General features: G+C 32.4%; 1 protein-coding gene across 1 annotated transcript; it reads right to left on the reverse strand.

Annotated features, from left to right (window-relative positions):
* Positions 1 to 2,658: 2,658 nt before the first annotated feature.
* LOC142355846 (uncharacterized) lies at positions 2,659 to 3,171 on the reverse strand. Its single transcript, XM_075407883.1, has one exon. It carries the CDS (start codon positions 3,169 to 3,171, stop codon positions 2,659 to 2,661), a length of 513 nt encoding a protein of 170 aa, XP_075263998.1.
* Positions 3,172 to 18,977: the final 15,806 nt, after the last annotated feature.

Genomic DNA, 18,977 nt, shown 5'->3' on the forward strand with positions numbered 1-18,977 from the left:
TGCGACCAAATATAAACGGAGATTTGTCAAAAAAAGACTTGGCTTATCAAAATTTTGTCAAAATTTTGCAAATTTTGTCTAAATTTTGCAAATTTTGTCAAAATTTTGCAAATTTTGTCAAAATTTTACAAATTTTGTCAATTTCAAAAATTTATATCTTTTCCAAGAATGGTCAAGTTTGGTTTCACTTGGAAGGCGGAGAAGTTTCTTTGCCGACCACGTGGAGTCTGTGGCATGGCTTCTCAGCGGGTGACGCGTGGACGTTTGTGATTGGCTGCTTGCTTTTCCCTATTATCCTCGTGGGTCTCCTAAGCAACGTTGCTTCTCTTCTCATATACCTGAGGTTTGTCCATTGCACTTTCTAAATTCAAATTAAAGTGATCTTGGTCACGTTGAACAAAATTTTAAAAAAGTCAATCACACGGACCAGTTCTTTATCTTCATCTATATTCCCCTCCCCCTCTCTCTGCGGCCCCTCGTCCAGATAACGAATAACTTTACTTTCCCGATCATCTTGTAGTCTCAAGTTTGATCACTCCGTTCATGAATAAAAAAAGATTTCTAATTGTCCCCTCATTAGAGGCAATATTTAGAAACTGCTCTCTTTAGAAATTTTTCTCTCTTTATTATATTGTTGCCCTACCATTAGATTATGATAAAAATTCACGAGATTTCTAATTTCAAATCTCATTCGTCGTCGCTGACGGTTAAATAACACCGTAGCCAAACCTTGTATTGCAGTTATTGGTACGACTTGAGCGAGACGATTGAAAGAAATTGACAACTCTGCATGTTTGAAGCTTCTGGTATGCAACGTTTCAGACGCTTTTATAGAAGTTGATTTCCAATATAGGCCCCAACTTGAGAATTATATTTTTTATTAGTACTGAATGTTCATATTTCGAAATAAACTGGTCACATTGAAACTGGTTCTGTTCTATTTCAGAGGCAAAACTATTAAATCTCAAATGATTTTGGCTATTTTGAGTCCTTTCTTGGCAATTAATTTATAGAAAGACATTTTCATCATACCGCCAATTTGGAAGTTTATTCCGCAAACATCTTGATATTGTGAAAAATTATGATTTATTCTGCTGCAACAACTGCCAGCATAGCAAAAAACTCGATGCAAACGCGTGCAATAGTAGTTTAATTAAACAAAAATGAGAAAAACAAAAAATAAAGTCCGTTTTATCAATCCAAACTAACAGTCAACAACTATAAAATGGGTTTGTTAAAAATGAAGTGGAGATACGGACCCAGCTATTCACCTGGAGGGAGAGTTTTCAGTTTTTTCCTCAACACTATCCGGAATCATTCTGAGGTATGCCACAGTAATTTCATAACGAGCGTCTACCGCTACCAAATTTTGAGTAAATTAAATCACTTTTGTAAACAGATATCACTTTTTTTAAGATAACTTAATATATTGTACGCGTGAAACATACGTACAAACTTTGCGGATGAAAAAGCGGTGCTCTATATGGAATGAAATAAGTTATCTACATTCGGCCGCAAAATACTTGTCAACTTTTATCAACTATTCATTGTTGATAAAAGTTTCTTAGTTTTATCTTCCGTATCGCTTCACTTCAAAAAAGATTAAATTTTTTTTTGAAATGCCCTTACTGACGAACGCAACCACTAATCACATATTTTTGAAGTATTTTCCCTCTAAAGCTATTTAAGTGCCGTGCTGAAACTACTTTCACAAAATTTAAATGTTTTCCACATTGGGCGTCAAAAGACAAGAGGCAGGGACAGCCACATCCCTTCCAACTATTTGTTTTTTGGTACCGGCAGACACTTGTAATATCTGAAGTTTTTTTGGAAAAAAACCAAATTCAGCTGTTCAACAACAATCAGAAAAAACCCACGGTTTCGGAAAAAAACCCCACGGAAAAAACCCCCACCCAAAATTAGATAGGAAAAAACCCCCACGGAAAGAAACCCCCAAGGAAAAAACCCCAGGGAAATAAACCCACAATTGACTGTCAAAGAGATATAAACTCAATCAGAATTAATTAACTGAATAATTAAATGAATTAAATATACACTTACACAGATTCTAACACAATTACACAGATAAAAAGCAAAAGATTGAAACAGTTTCTCAAAATGACATGTTTGAAGCAATTGCTCGCAAATAATCTAATGGTTGATATTCATGTGCAGCACAGACAATTCGGTTTAGCGTGTCATGATTTTCATTTTCTTTCACTATCTGTTTCCCCCTTTTTGCTGTGCCACGGTAAACTCTTAAAGCGCTTGTTGTCTGTGTATCGCCTCCAAAAACTTCCAAACGTCATGTTTGTTCATTTGCAGCATCGATTCGAAACCTCTATGAAAATCTTCTATAGCATTGTTGGTCCTCGGTAGGTGCTCAATCGTTCGATGATAGACATTCTACATTGTGAGATGAAAGCGTGGTTTTCACCTACTCCCATTCCTGTTTAGGCAACCGAGATAAACTTCTTCAAAATAGTCAACAAAATCTCGAGCTTCAAATTCTGGCAGCAATAATTGGAGCTTTTTGAAACAAGATTCGGTATGATCGGGGGGGGGGGCGAAAACGCAAGTGCTGCAGACATACGGATACTTAAACTGAAATTTTTGTTCTCTCGGTATTTGAAGGAGAAGCCCAACTCAACCACTTTTCTATATAGAGATTGACAGAAATGAAAAAAAACATCCAACAACTTCAGTATTGGGGAAGGCTTCCGTTGCGGCATTTTTTGAGGCACACTCAAAGTCCGTCATTATTGTGTCGGGGTGTGATAAACTGTCTATTAAGTTTTCCCAAAATGCCACATATGTGTCCTGTTTTTTGTCTGGCAACAGAGCGTATATGCATGGGACTGTTATTCCATTGTCGAGGCAATGCACAGTAAAAATCTGATTGAAGTTGTCGGGACAGCTTTTGAAAGTTCCATCAACAAACCATTGTTTGTTGTCGCTGAGCAATTGCAAATTGTATTCTGTTCCAAAGATCAGAAACCTCTTTTCCGACTGCTGTACATTTCCGTCTCCAAAGAGGAAGTCGTCGCCTTTCTTTGTAGTTAGGTATTTCTCGGGAATTTCAAAGTCGTCCGTCTTTGGAATTGGACCAGATCCTCTCTGTTGCTGTTTGATATGGTGGATCCGTCTTTTGATGTGCGAAATTGTAGGCATTTTAATTGCGCACTCGGCACTGGCGGTTAGAACATTATTAACATTATTCGATAGAATGCGTTGAGTTGAAGTAGATTCTTGTACAATTGCGTCCGCTTTAATCCGGTTGTTAATTTTGTAAACCTCAATTAGCGTAGAGTCGGGTACGTTTGTATGTTGGTAGGACGATTGCCGAATACTTTGGTCATTAAGTGTCTTAATTTGGTGCTTACATTGTGCTTTGATTCTTCTTAATTCGCACTCCCAATTAGTAGAATTTTTGAGTTCTCTCTTTTTAGTGTAAGCGAAACCTTGATATATAGTTCTTGTTCCGCCATTGTTGGTTTTAATGTAACACAATTTGCTAAACTCAGAGGTTTCCATTTAGTTGGAATTTTGGTTGTTGTTTTCAAATTTGATAAATTAGAGAATGAGCTTGGTTCGAAATTTTGTTGCAAAATGTCACAATAATTGGATTAAGATAACAAAATGATTGCTGTTGATTGTTTGTAGACGCATTTGATACAACACGTGCTAAAAAGTTGATTGAAAGGCAGCCAAATAGGCTTAAAAGTTTGGTTTGTTCAGTATATCCACCACAAAAACTCTTCCTTTTACCTGAACGGTGGTTGTCCCCTCCCCCACCGTAGGGCAAGAGACAGCACCATGACTGTGGTTAGGTACCATAGCACGGAGGATGGGTTGTCAACCCTTTAAGCACTGTCCCTTATTGACTGCCCATAGGAAGCACAAATATGAAAGATTGGTAAAGTGGTTTAGACGGTACTATTCTGAGTGATTTTTAAGTCAGGGGTAGATTTCTAGGGGGGTGGCAACTCTTTTACCCCCTTCTTTAGTATGAACCTTATTTTTTATAGAGGCCTAAATATGAAATCTTTTGAATAAAAAATGACTGATTCATATCCCATTGGTGGCACTGAAATGCATATTTTATAAAGTTAAAGCGTGAATTCTTCATGAACAACGCGAAAAATCACGTGATTTTTTTTAGGCTTGCATGTTTAAATTTTTGTTTTGACTTTTAATTTTAATCTCATTGTCTTTATTTCAATGATAAAATTGGGGTTTTTTCCTTGGGGGTTTATTTCCGTGGGGGTTTATTTCAGTGGGGGTTTATTCCCTATTAAAATCAAGCTGGGGGTTTTTTCCTTGGGGGTTTATTTCCTAGAACCGCTCTATATGGAAACTTAAGTCACTGAAAGTTGAAATAAGTTATCTACATTCGGCCGCAAAATACTTGTCAAGTTTTATCAACTATTCAATGTTGACAAAAGTTTCTTAGTTTTATCTGCCGGTGCACTTCGATTCACTTCCGTATCTCGTCACTTCACGAAGGATTAATATTTTTTGAAATGTCCTTACCGCCGAACGCAACGACTAATCACATATTTTGGAAGTCTTTTCCATCTCAAGCTATTCAAGTGCCGTGTTGAAACTACTTTCACAAAATTTAAATGCTTTCTACATTGGGCGTCAGAAGGTAAGAGGCAGTGACAGCCACATTCTTTGCAACTATTTGTTTTTTGGTACCGGCAGACACTTGTATTATCTGAAGTTTTTTGGAAAAAACCAATTTCAGCTGTTCAACAACAATCACAACAAAGATTTTCACCTCAAAAAATTGGTTAATTTGCCAAACATAAAATACAACTCAAGCATGTAACAATACCTTCAGCGTACAGAACCTGATTTTGCGCAAAATGCGTACTATATGCCCAACATTTATTGTTTTTACAATAAGGCCACTAAATTGTGAAAAGCAAATCGTACGAATGATGACTATAACACAATTTTTAACAATTATGGGTCAGCAGAATTCCGTAATGGGTCTTGCATATCATTAAAGAACACTACGGATTAATATCAGAGTCTCAAAAGTTCGCTTTTCAACAATTTTTGCACATTATTTGGATATTTAAAAAGAGTTTTTTACGGGAAACATCCTCTTTTTTATCTTACGCACCAAGCAGTCGCAATTCAAACATTCCCACAATCAATTTTATTGGAAGCGCTAATAGCATCATGTCTCATACCGTCCCAGTGATTAAACTAAAAATTTACAATTTCATAAGAAAAAAATAAGATTTTTAAATTTTTTTTACTGTATATCGACAATCAATTCAACTATTTTATAATTAAGGCTTAGTAAATTGATATTTGTGGTGAGGCTCAACGTGTTCAATTTTGAGTACTTACCTGCCAGCTCGGCTATAAAAGACCTGCTTTTCAAATTATAGATTGATTACCTGGAAATCATACTAAAAATAATTTTCCACACAATATGGCTGAAACTTTACTTTGTTTGCCAACGTTTGATTAGTGGTACTAAAAAGAACAGAATGTTAAAATCATTTTTTCAAGTGCGCGCTTTTACTCTAATCGCGATCAAAAACTTTTTAGCGCAGTTCCCTCCAACAATCAAATTCATTTGAGTGTAAAGATTCAAATTTGGAAATTGCATCTTCTATCCAAAAAGATCAATTAATCAATTTTTTCGTGCGTCCTAGTTTTACATTATGCCGCAATTTGTTTTACAGAGTTGTCGCAATTTTTTTTGTGCACACGGTAAATATAGGTAAATTTTTTAACACAGCTTTTTTTCCATGAAACTACTAACATTTTTAGGCCCACTAAAAACATTTCAGCTGTCTGGTTAACACGGGTTCTGAAAGATGTAAAGGCCGTAATTACTTCTAGAATTTTTTCCGATAAAATTGCCGTTTCAAAAACATTCTATGTCTGCAGAAATCACCCATAGCACCAACTGCTAAAGTATTCTACCGTTTGTAAAAATGTAGGGTGGTTTTTGAAAACTAGCTGTAGACTGGAAATCATATGATGTTCCTAAATATTGTTAATCAAAATAACAGTCTTATTTTATCACAGCCAAAAAAAATATCAAAAATTAACTTTCAAATATCTAAGTACAAAAAAATGACATTATATATTTAGAAACTTATTTTAAGACACATTGTTACAGTTCTCATAACTAAATGAGTGAGGTCAGATTCTACCAAAAGTACGGGCTCATTGCATTCGCTAATAAAATGTTAAAACACGCAATAAGACCAATTCATTAACTTGAAGTAGTTATTAATTAAAATTTTTGATCGAAGTAATAGAAATTAGAATACTTTAATATGTGCTCACCAGTTTTTCACGTGGACAGAATTTTTAATGACAATAACTAATCTCTAAAAATGTCTGCAGAAACAGAGCTTGATGTTTATGTTATGAAAATGTTAACAGGTTTTGCTATGGATTAGTACTAAGGGTTTCAACAAACCTACTTTATTTTGTTAGTAACAAAAATTAAAAATTACTTTTCATTTCAGTTACCTTTTTGGCTCAGAAAAACTACAAGTTGTCATAGCAATTAAAAACAAAAATTATTTTGTAATTTTTTATTAACTAGTTTAAGGACAGCCACAATGTTTACTTTGAAAGTTTGAGTTTTCATTTTTTCTAGAACGACAAATCCGAGAACGTTCGTTTTTAAAAAATAATTTATTTTATCAGCAGTCCGCCTCGGTCTGCACTGAAAATGTAATAAGTTTAATAGTAGATTTTTTTAAAAAAAACGGATGATTATTAAAGCATTCATTTGTTCTGGAAGCATTGATACTTAACCCACAATTGCTTTTCGGCAATAAAAAATTGTGGGTGGTAAATTATGAAGCGAATAAACCGATGGCTTTAAGTTGAGGATCACAGTTTTCTTTTTCAATAGGGTCTTCCAATCACCAACTAGATTGTTTTTCACTTTAATGCTGAGTACCAGAATAAATCAAGAAGAATGAGTTGGACAGGGTTTTTTATTTTACAACTTGTTAATGGGTCTAGGCAGGGCCAACTGCTGTGAAAATGAACCAGTACTCGATTCAAGCCAGAGTCTCCTATTTGCAAGGCAAGCCTAACCTACTAACCATTATACCACCTGATCTTATGCTCTCGAACTGTCTTATAAGCTTTCTCATGTTTTTTAATGTTTCTCAAGTCTTCCTTTCGCTAATCATGTACACGTTGAATAAGTCGAGCTTCTTATCAAGCTATGTCAAGCTTATCTCATGTACAATTTACAATATGTTGTTCTTTTTTAGCCCTCAAACAAAAATTCAGAATTGTAAGGATAAGGCTTTGGAAAATACATTTACGGTTGGAACATTTCAATGACAAGGCTGATTGATTTTTGTTTTGCGGTTTGAATAAACTGTTCCAAATAGCTAGTGATCAAATCAAGCGAGTGATTTGAGTCATTTTTTATAAAAAGAAAATTGCTCAAAGAATTTCCTCAAATTTAACTGCAAAGAATTTACCCTTAATAGGGCTCAAACTGATGGCACAAAAAAGCTTTTAAATAAATGTATTTCAACGTATCACCTAGAGAACCAGCAGATTGTTTTTCTAAGGCTCAAACTGATGGCACAAAAAAGCTTTTAAATAAATGTATTTCAACGTATCACCTAGAGAACCAGCAGATTGTTTTTCTAAGAAAAGATTTTGCAGGGTAAATGAGCAGCATGAAATTTTCTTTTGAATTCTGAGCAACATAAAAAATGTGGAGTACATATTGATTTTTTTGTATGATTTGAGACAAGCTTTTAGTTTTGGTCGTATGTCCTAGCTATTTTGACGTACCTGAGTGATGCTCTACGATATAAATACTTTTCCGGAACCTTATTCAAACTTTGCAAAAGTCCTCTACTAAAAACAGTTATTAAAATGTATATTTTGCTTGTCGCATATTTATCTTTTTCTCAAAATATTGTCTCGTACTAATTATACCATCTCGTTTAAAGTCATTTTGCGCAAAACATTTGTTCATTTTATAGAGACTCGCATATTATTTTTTGAACATAATTTTATCATTTCATGACAAAGTTTCATTATTTCTGCTTAACCAAAGTTTTATTTATCTTTCGCAAGATACGATTTCAATATTTAAACTATATCAGTTCCTATGTACTCATTGTGTGCTTATACTTCATACTTTCTTTTAGAGCACGTTGCCTTTTAATTTTTTGTGGGATGTCCTTTGCCTCTTTAGAATTTTTTTCACGCATTTTTTATTTTAACTGTAAGAAATGCATCTATTGCCAATTCGCAATGACAGACATTCAGTGTTGCTTATATTTGTAGATTTTGATAAAGAAAAAATTGACGCATAACGCCACAGAGGTATACCTAATTAGAAAAAGTTTTGCGGACTCCGTTTACTTTCATCAAATTACGAATACAACCTGAATCCGCATTCAGCGTCGAAATACTAATGTTCTCTTTTATGATAAATTTCGACTTTAACACTATGAGAAAAATTTTCTATCTTTTCTGTTTGTAGGTGAAATTCAATTTGTTGTTTCCTTAGTGTCCTAAACAATTATCCATATATTTTTCGAAAAGGAGAAATTCTTTCAGCAAACACAATAATCATTAGATACTAAGATACTTAAGTTTTGATAAACCTTAGATACTTAAATTTTGACAAGTAATAACAGCAATCATCAGCAATTATAACAATAAAATAACTGAATCAATTGTTTGATTTTACTACATATTTATATATATATATATATATATATATATATAAAAATAAACATATATATATATATATATATATATATATATATATATGTATATATATATATATTTATATATAAATATATATATATATATATATATATATATATATACATCTAAAAATCACTTTAAAGTCTGTTCCCATTTAATGGTGCAATTAGTATGAGGTCCTCTTATAGTTCAATAAGGTCTAGTGAAACAATATTGTATTTCATAAGCAAAGCTCATGGATTTTATGGCTGCAACAAATTGTTTTTTTGTAATTTTTTAATTAATTCTTGAGATTTTCAAGCATTTGATTATCCTTGTAGTCTTATGACGGAATCTAATAAAGAAAAGTTCTCAATGGGTACCTAGTGAGCTAATAAAGAAAAGATCTACTACTTTCATTCGAAGAATCAAAGAAGGATACTGCTTTTTTGGTTACAAAAATAACTCGATAAGTATCCACAATTCATAATTTATTTTTGATATAATAACTTTTTTGTCGAATTAACAATAATGGTATTATTTGGTACAATTTTTGTTTTAATGGAAAATTAACTTAAATCAGCCAGCAGGAGCAAGATAAGGTTTGGCCTAAGTCGTAGTCTTTTCACTTAGTCTCACTAATGACCTGTACAATTGGCTGCCTAAGCACTCACAAGTTAAACTAATTACAAATTTTCAGTTGAAATCCTACGGTTGTTATGTTTTAGGGATTTAAGAGTTTGTTATAAAAAATAATGGTTTTTTGAGATGTATCAATTTCAATCTCATTTTTCATTCCTTAAGCGTATTCTCATTAAAGAAAGAGGTTATTTTTTTCAGCAAATTATAACGTAGTCTTAAATGATATTTATTACTTAATTAATAGTTCTTTGACTTTGAAGACTTTTCTCAATGAGTGTTAACTATTCTCAATGAAGACAGTTCGCATTTCTTTTAAAATAAAAGAGAAGCCTTATATTTTAGTTTACTTTTAATCCTATTCTTTTTGGACTTCTTCTATTAAGTTTTTCAAAAAAAATGAATAGATAATGAGTTTTGGTCGTAAGTATTGCATGTTGTTTTTATTTTATTTTGTTTTGCTCTTGCTCGAGCGCTCCTTAATGACCGTTTTGAGTTATTGTTTCATTTGTATAGAGTTTAGAGCTAAAGCGATTTTTTAAATGGATAAATCAATTAGTTCGAACAAAAAGAGATTTTTTAAATGTTTTCTATCTTGTTCTCGTTTGGTGGACAATTAAGTCAAAAACGTGGTCGAGTGGGTTCGGAACATTATTTGCGAGCGCACAATACCAATCCTCCTTTTTGATTTTTTTAAATCATAAAGAAGCAATGAAACGACGCTTCAATATTTTTAATTTGCCAATTTTGCTGCATGTTTTTCTCAATTTAGCCCCCTCTATCAAAGAGAAAACGCTGCACACTCCTATCACGAGCAAATGAATTGAAACAAATATCCGTCTTTGACACTTTTTGCTTTGAAAGTTAGGGAGTAAAATTGTTCACATAGATTTTTGCATGAAATTGTTTTGTTCCGAAGAATTGTTTTTAGAAACAAAATGGCGAGACAAAATGTTCAACACGATGCGAAATAATTTCTTTTTAATTCTCCTGATTTTGTCAATAATTGTAGGAGTTTGCTCACTGATTATTTGAATATTCAAAAATCTTCCAGAAAAATGAAACGAATTTTTAATTAAAGTTAGTAGTTTTCTTGTATGATTTGAACAGAAAACTATAATTTGCTACTCAGTTAAACTTCAAAATTGAACAGTTATTGATGGACAAAATTAACAACGTGAAATAAGTTAGATTCAGATCTTAAACCTTAAATTGATTGGAACATCCTTCAAATGTTTTCAGAGTTACAGTACGTTTGCAGTTTTACTCCTAATTCTAAATTTTTTGACTAAAACGACACCCCCATCTTCACAGGTATCATTTTTTGTCCTAAACTTTGCGTTGTAAAATAGTCATCTTATGTTTTTGATATTGAAACCAAAGACTTTGCGAGAACCACTGTAGTTTTTGTCATGATATAAAAATCATAAAAATAATTTTCCAGCATTTTGAAAGTTTTGACAAATAACCAAGTAGTTTATTTTTAGCAGTTTCTCATTAACGTAGCATTTTTATTAAATACACTTAGCTTCAGGCAATTTTCAATTGTATTGATACCTATGTTTGTGTTTGTTTGGTGATTTTTCATTCAGCTTTCTTGAAAAATCAATCAAATTTGATTCCAAGTGAAAAAATGTTAGATTAGTTTTACTCTAATTATACAAATTGTGCACTGATGCACTGTGAGTTTAATTAAGCCATTTTTTCTAATGAAGCTTTTAAAGTTGTTTTATAACTATTTCAAGTAGTTGATAAAACGGGGTAGTCAAACAGTAAAAATACGGCCGAAGGGACGGTTTTTGGAATTTATTTTTGTTTTTAAATTAGCGGCTTCTAAGGTATAATTTTGAAAAAAATATATTTAATGTTTTAATACCCCCTTTTATGAACTAAAATTTCTTAAAACTAAATACCTACTTTTGAAACTCAAGCGTCATTTCACTAATCTTTTTTAGGAAAAAAATCATTTGCAAAAAATTATTTTTAAAAAGAAAACAAAACTTAGCAATAAAAAAATGAACTGAATAAGATCATCAGCTGCTCATGAGAAATATCTATGATCACAAAGGGTTACGAAAAATCTGGTAATTTTTTGGAATGTTCTCCGTATTGTTCACTTTTTCCAAGTAAACTTTCATCAACTTTAACCCAAATTGCAACACACTATCACCTGTATGAAACAGTACGGCCGGGCGAAATCGGGGTGAAAAGAGGAATACACTAAACAATCCTGGAAATTTTATAGAGCATCTGTCAACCGAAAACGTGAGCAAAATCGAAACCCTGTTACTGACGAGTTTTTCTGGTTATCGTCGGTTCCGGAGCCTGTTTTTCAATTTAACATAAAATACAACAAATGGCAGAGTGATCACCCCCCCCCCCCGAGTTTTAATAAGACCTGGACTGATTATAACAATCGTATGTTAAAGACATTAAAGGTTGCTTTTGGAAATTCAAATTGCAATCCGATATTCCGGCGAGTATTCCGCCCGGGTCGAGGTTTGGTGGTGAATTTTCGTAAGAAATGCGGTGAAATGCGGTGAAAAAAAATAATTTTCACCGCGTATTTCTTACATCTTTTTGCGGTGAATGCGGTGAATCGCGGTGAATTATTTTTTTTCACCGCGTTCTCAGTATTCTTACAAAAAATAATCGTCCCTACACGGGTTCGAACCTCTGACCTCCTGCATGCCTTCCAATGCTTATTCCACTGCGCCAACTGTCACTTACTTGTTTGTTAATTTTTGTGAATTTAAATCAGATTGAGTAAACTTTTGGAAACCATATGCGGTGAATTTTTGTAAGAAATGCGGTGAAATGTGGTGAATTATTTTTTTTCACCGCATCTAGCGGTGAGAAAAAATAATTCACCGCTTGAGAGAAAGCGGTGAATTATTTTTTTTCACCGCATTCACCGCATTCACCGCATTTCTTACATTATTTTGCCATAATAGTCTATGCGGGTGAATTTTTTGTAAGAAATGCGGTGAATTTGGTGGTGAATTTTTGTAAGAAATGCGGTGAAAAGCGGTGAATTATTTTTTTTCACCGCATTCACCGCAATCACCGCATTTCTTACGAAAATTCACCGCATTCACCGCATTTCTTACGAAAATTTACCCAAAAAACCTCGACCCGGGCGGGATAAAAACGATATTCCAGTTATGGAAGGCGCGCAGAATAGTATTAAATCAACTTTCCCCCATTTTTCATTTTTGCTGCTTCAAAATCAAAGCTGAAGAAAACTGTTCTGTTCTTTTTCCTTGTTGACAAAGTTTTTTTTATTTTTAAACACTTGTGAAGAAACTAAGAAATTAAAGCTTTTTTTTGCACTGACAGTGGTTCGTTTAATCCTACAGGAGGTATTTTTTTGTTAAATTTTTAAATAATATTATTCGGGTATAAAATTATCAATTAGAAGATTATAATGTACGGGGGGGGGGGGGGGGGGGGTTTGCTGCAAAATATACCCTGGTCAGGAAGGACAGCAAATTTCCACATTCTGTCAAAAGAGCGCCTAACCCCCCCCCCCCCCCCCCTCTTGTCACCCTAGATCAATCTGAGTCTACCTCCTTCATCTACCCTACACATGTCGAGGATTGCGACAAAAAGCGAAGATGAACTTGACCAAAATAATTGTTTTTCTCCGTTTTTTTTGTCGTTTCTTGTCTTTTGTCGAAATCAAACAAAAACACTGATGGATCTTATCGTGTTTTGTTGGTTTTTAAGATTGTCTCTATGTCAATTTTGGTTTCCATCAATTGCTTTAAATCAATATCGGCTCAAAAGTAACGCCATAAATATTTTTCGAAGTCGTAATATGTTTCATATTGTTCATCAGTTTTTTATAGCGCATTTACACACCAATCTAGTCTAGGCCAAGAAGTTTTTATCAATTAATTCAATGAATAAAATTGGATTGGATTAGATCTGAATTTCCAAACGTTGTACAAAAAGTACAATGCATTGGTGAAGTCAGCGTTTGGGAGACATTCAAAAAGGTCTGAATTTTTCGACTGATGTTTCTATACAAGATCATTGAACAGAAGAAAGCTTTACAAGACGAGCCATTTTACCCTACCAGAACTGTTTTAATTGGAATTGGAATTTTTTATGTAAGGATCCCTGAGTGTGTGAAAAAAGTTGCAACCTTGTTTGAGATGTTAAGCGTTCTTAGATTTAATATTATGCTGATGTCCAGTTTTGTAAAAGAAATGAATAATGTACGCTTTCTCGTTACCAAAATTTTTTGTTCGACTAAAAAAATTTTTGTTATAAACATTTGAAAAATAGTTTTGCCAGTCCTGTCTGAGAACCATGAAAAACATCTTAATTCATTTAAATTGGAAAAAATTTCAGGTGCCATTAAATTTCTTCCTGGCTTTTTTGACCGTTGGGACGCTTTCAAGCGTTCGGAGACTACAAACAATGCTAAATGTACGATTTTTAGAATAATTTATTTTCTTAAGTTGGGTTAAATTTGCAGTACCATACAGAAAGACTACATATTGCGATAAGATTTGAACATACAAAAGACTGACATTCAGTTGCATGACTGAAAAACTTTCTGAAAATGTACAAAACAAATTGTTACGCGTTTCAATTTGTTTTCCATTTCTTCCATTGGTTACTCAAAAGAAAGTTTTTTTAAAAGCAGATCATCAACATAAAAAAAGTTGTTTCCACTACAGACTGATGACAAAAACTTTGTTTAATAGCGATTGTTTCTGATTAAAAGTTTTGTATGGAAACAAACTGTTTTCATTCAATTAAGTAAGATTTCAAAAAAACGGCAGTATTGAGGTCAAGAAAGGTTTTTTGAGGTCAGGAAATGAGATGTTTTCTTTCTTTGTGTTATATCGGATAATCTTTACCGTTTGAGCAGTTGCCTCAACGGTGCCTAAACTACTTCTGAACTTGTAGTGATTGATACTTAGAGTTTCATATCGTCTAAAAAATGACATAACGCGCTTCAAAATATTTTTCAAACATTTTATCAGGTACTAAACTTAAATTTAATCCATCGGCGAAAATTGTTGCTTTACTTTTATTGTTGTTCAAAAATTAAAGTGATCATTCATTTTAGGAATAAAGTGTTATAAGACAAGCATAAAAAAGATTTCGTGGGCAGGAACTTTAACTTGAACTTTTTCAGGAACCAATAAATATTACTGGGACTCTTGCTACTAAAATTCACGTAAATCGGTGGCTCTTACGTTTGAAATCAATGTTGAAACTTTACGTTTTTGTCAATAGTAAGCAAACATCTTCGGCATTTAACATCAACGAAACCGACGTTTTCTGATGTCTAAGAATCTAAGAACAGAATATACTCGTCATCTGTAGAGGGTATTTACATACTTTTTAAATTATATATATATATATATATATATATATATATATATATATATGTATGTATATATATATATATATATATATATATATATATATATATGTATATATATATATATATATATAATATATATATATATATACACATATATATATATATATATATATATACATATATATATATATATATATATATATATATGACGCTACCTCTTTAGACTCTTTAAAAATGACAACACTTCTGCTAAAAAAAACTTAATGAATGTTTTTTTTGTTTAAAGGACATTTTGTATCATGAACTACTTAAGGCAGAGAGCTGAACAGGTAAGAGAGGCGTGAATTGAAGCTTTCCAGTTCTGTGGCGTTTTTGTTGAAATTAAGGAGTTTTGGGCAACTCAGAAACCCCGACTAATTTTTTAAAAGCATCCGGATGACCTTCAGAATTTTGATGAATCTTAAATGTCTGACATCTTCGGTTCATTAGTCTAATATTTTGTGCAGAATGGGTACAGCTATCAATCTTGCAGGATCATTGCACGACCCAAGGAAAAATAAATGCGCGGTAGTTAACTTGAAACATGGTTAAACTTGTTAATTTTTTTGTTAACTTTTGTCTAAATAAAGTTTTTTAAACAATTATATTTCAAACAGATTTTTTAAGCAGTAAGCACAGGATAAAATGAATGACAAAGTTACGCATGCGACAAATGTAATCAGTCCAAACAATTAAACCTTTATTTTTCCAAGATTAAAATCCAAATCTGAAAAAATTCTTGCGTGATTCAGATTCGAAAAACAGCCGACCATGTTATCTATTTCTGTTGTTTTGAGATTATTTCCAACATTCAGCTAAGTACTTCTTTTTGCGATTATTATACACGTAAGCACTTCAGTCTAAAACTTTTTCTGAAAAAAATTCTGCTGCAAGATAATTTCTGAAGATTTGAAGGTTAAAAAATCTTTCAAATTTGACCTGTTCTGTTACTCTTACTTAATTTTACAAATTTTTGCTGACCAACTTTACTGATGACATAAATTGGCATTAATTGATTTTTTATCAATGTTTGGAGTAGAGAAAAATGGTATTGACAAATGAAGTTTATATTGCAAATTATAATATATGTAATACGAGTAATCTAATCAATAATCGTATTAGAGCAGCTGGAATTATTTTGTAGAGAAAAAATAGGACAGAAGTAAAAGAACTCAATTTAAATTTCTGGATGTTTGTCCTCTAGGCCAAGATTTCCAAACCCCATACCCTTTGTGTAAGGTTGACTGACCGTACCTCTTGAGAGAAAAAGATCTTCACCTTATTCTGTTATCGCACCCCGATACATAATGATAAAAAATACTTAGCAGGAAAATGAAAAGTTTCAAAGAACATTTTTGGGCTAATATACCAAATGTGATTACCAAGGATGTTCAATCCGCGAATATGAGTCACGAATAAAAGATTTACGAGAAGAAATTTATGAGATATTAACTGACTCGAACCGTTCTTGATGATAAAATTTAAAGAACTGCTATTCAGTAAATAAACAAGTCATTCAATAACTGATAACGGATCAAAAAATTCTGTTTTTTGCTCGACAGCCTAAATACAATAATTTTACTTTAGTCTTATTTAGCAGAAATATTAGTGACCTTAGCAGAACTCACTTAGTTGGCATTAAATTATACAGAACCCAGTATTTTTCTCAAATCATTATTCAAGTAAATCAAATTATGGGGCGAATCGAAATAAAAGAAAGTATTAAAATATTTGAAGGTTTCATTTTGTTAGAGAAGTCGGGGCGTATAAAATAACGTAATTACCAAACAAACCCCTTATCCCCCCCCAATAAAACACTAAAGATGAAAAAGTTTTTAGTGAAGGGGAAAATTGCTTTTCAATACAGCGTTAACAGAGTTCTTGCAATGTCAGCTTGGAAACATACCAATAGACAGAATAGGATTATTCGGTTCTTAATTTTTATATATAGGAACGAAGAGTTTATTGGGTACTATCAAACAACAACCAGAAGATCATCAAAAGATATAAAATACAACTTTGATTATTTCAATATATATGTTTGATTATTCGGAAGTCATATAAGCTTTAGCCTTTTGGTTATATTAATATTTTACATAATTGGAAGAGATAATTATTGTAAACTTTAAACATCTACCCTTATTGCATCAATAAATACCACTTCTTATTTTGAAAGAAGATAACATTACAATTTTGAGAACGTTTAATTGCTTTCAGACTCATTGCATCCAACTTTAGCCATTTTTGGCGCACAACAAAAAATTTTAAAATTTTATTTGTAGATAACACAAGCTCGAATTTTTTCCGGTCTATTGTTTTACAAGTTATTGCCAAACACTTATTTCAATTCACAGTCAATGGCATTAAAAAAGATATTTTTTTCAATGATCAGTGATTATTTATTGAGTATTGGGTATTCGCTTTTTTGTTCAACGTTTTGTGCTTTTCTCAGAAACATGTTTCTTTCCTAACATATTTTCCGTTACTTGCCACAAAAATTGGGTAAAAATTTTTTGAACATCTAAATAAAACCTGTATGTGAAAATCACTTTTTGCCTCTCTATTAAAATTTCTACAATATGGCTCACCCGGTTTGGTTTCAAAAACGTCAGTAAATTTCGTACTAAGTGTTCTTTAAAAAACATGAATATGAATGGTCGTAACCTTTAAAAACCATTGAAAAATGGGGATCAGGTTTTTAGATCATTTATTTACGTTTCCTAATCATACAATGCATTTACAGAAAATTTCACGCTTGGCGTCCAACATTGTAAATTAGACAAAAACTTTTCTGAAAGTTTGAGTAGAACTATGTGACAATCTTTTGTTTTTTTTAAAAAAAAATCATCAGCTCGTTATTATTTGAGTTTATTCAAAAGTCAAAAATTGAGAACGTTCAATCGGCTATAAATGTTTCTAATAGTCATCTATTTCTTTTTCTCAAATTAAAAGACAGTTTAAAACCACTCGAAGTCATTTATAGCTGCGGCTGCATTTTTAAAGAGCTTCCGTACGGAACATGTTTGGCTCACAAATTTAGCAAACAGAAAATTTTAGAATAACACTCAAAAACTTTTTGAAAAACTCTTTGATTAAATTGATGCATTGAAATGTTTTTTGTTACTTTACATAGGAAAGCGGAAAGTTCAGATGCTTGAAAGGCACTGTTTTGTTTTTTTTAAAAAAATCAGCATATCTAATACTGTAATGATGTTCTCCGTTTTATAAGTACTGACAGACTTTTCTCTGTCATAAACTGCTTCCAATGGGCTTTATTCAGTTTTTTTTGCTATAGTACAAAAATTGACATTTTGTGTTTTGCCGCGATTCAAATGTTGTTAAAGACTTTAAAAAAGAAGAGGGGTGAAGTTTGTTCTTATAATTCAGCGTCTTCGACAATTTGTAATTTAAATTTATTAGGTTAAGTCAGACGACAACCGAATATCCATATTACCGAAAAAACTGTTGTAAAAGTTTTCTCGCAAACTTTATTACTTGAGAAAATGACTCAAATTGGCACATCCTAAACAATCTTTATCACATTACTTTATTCTCTGCAGGGTCAATGAAGGTTGAAAAAATCAATAACAATAATATGAATCGGTCATTATTGCTTTGTTTTCGATTATGTGTTCCGCAATTAACTTTAATCTTTAATCGAGTATCAATATTTGGTGAAAAACTTTGCATAACTTTTCTTTCATACTATTATTAGAAGAGCAGTAGAAATTGTAAATTTTGCTGTTTTTGGAACACAATGTCAAACTCTATATTTTTGAAAGAAAATTCACACAAATCTTACTTTTTTTTCGTCGATCTTACACGTTTTACATCACTTCATCTAATAAATGCCTTTTTATAAAAGTTGACAGATTTTTATAATAGATCTGTTGAAAATTCTTTAAGAAGCTGAGCTTTTTTGCAAAGGCGCTGAAATCTTATTTAACAAGGCAACTCAATGCTACGTCATTTAATAGTAAAAAACAACCAGTCAATATTGCCAATCAATTAATATTGCGCCGGTTTGTGCGTTTTGGCGACATAAGATGACGACATTCTATAGCTACCAATTGGTATAATCGTTACTTTGTCGCCATATCCCTTACTGCAGGGCCTTTTTTACATGTATTAAGATACGTTTTGTGGAATTAAACAGGTAAATTGGACCAAATTTACAATTGATTGGGTTGGGGCGTCGCTTGCTGGAAGGAATTTGATTAGAATGAACTCTGAG

The sequence above is a fragment of the Convolutriloba macropyga genome, unplaced genomic scaffold, assembly GCF_964194025.1.
Source record: "Convolutriloba macropyga unplaced genomic scaffold, txConMacr16.3 SCAFFOLD_1816, whole genome shotgun sequence".
Taxonomy (NCBI): Eukaryota; Metazoa; Xenacoelomorpha; order Acoela; family Convolutidae; genus Convolutriloba; species Convolutriloba macropyga.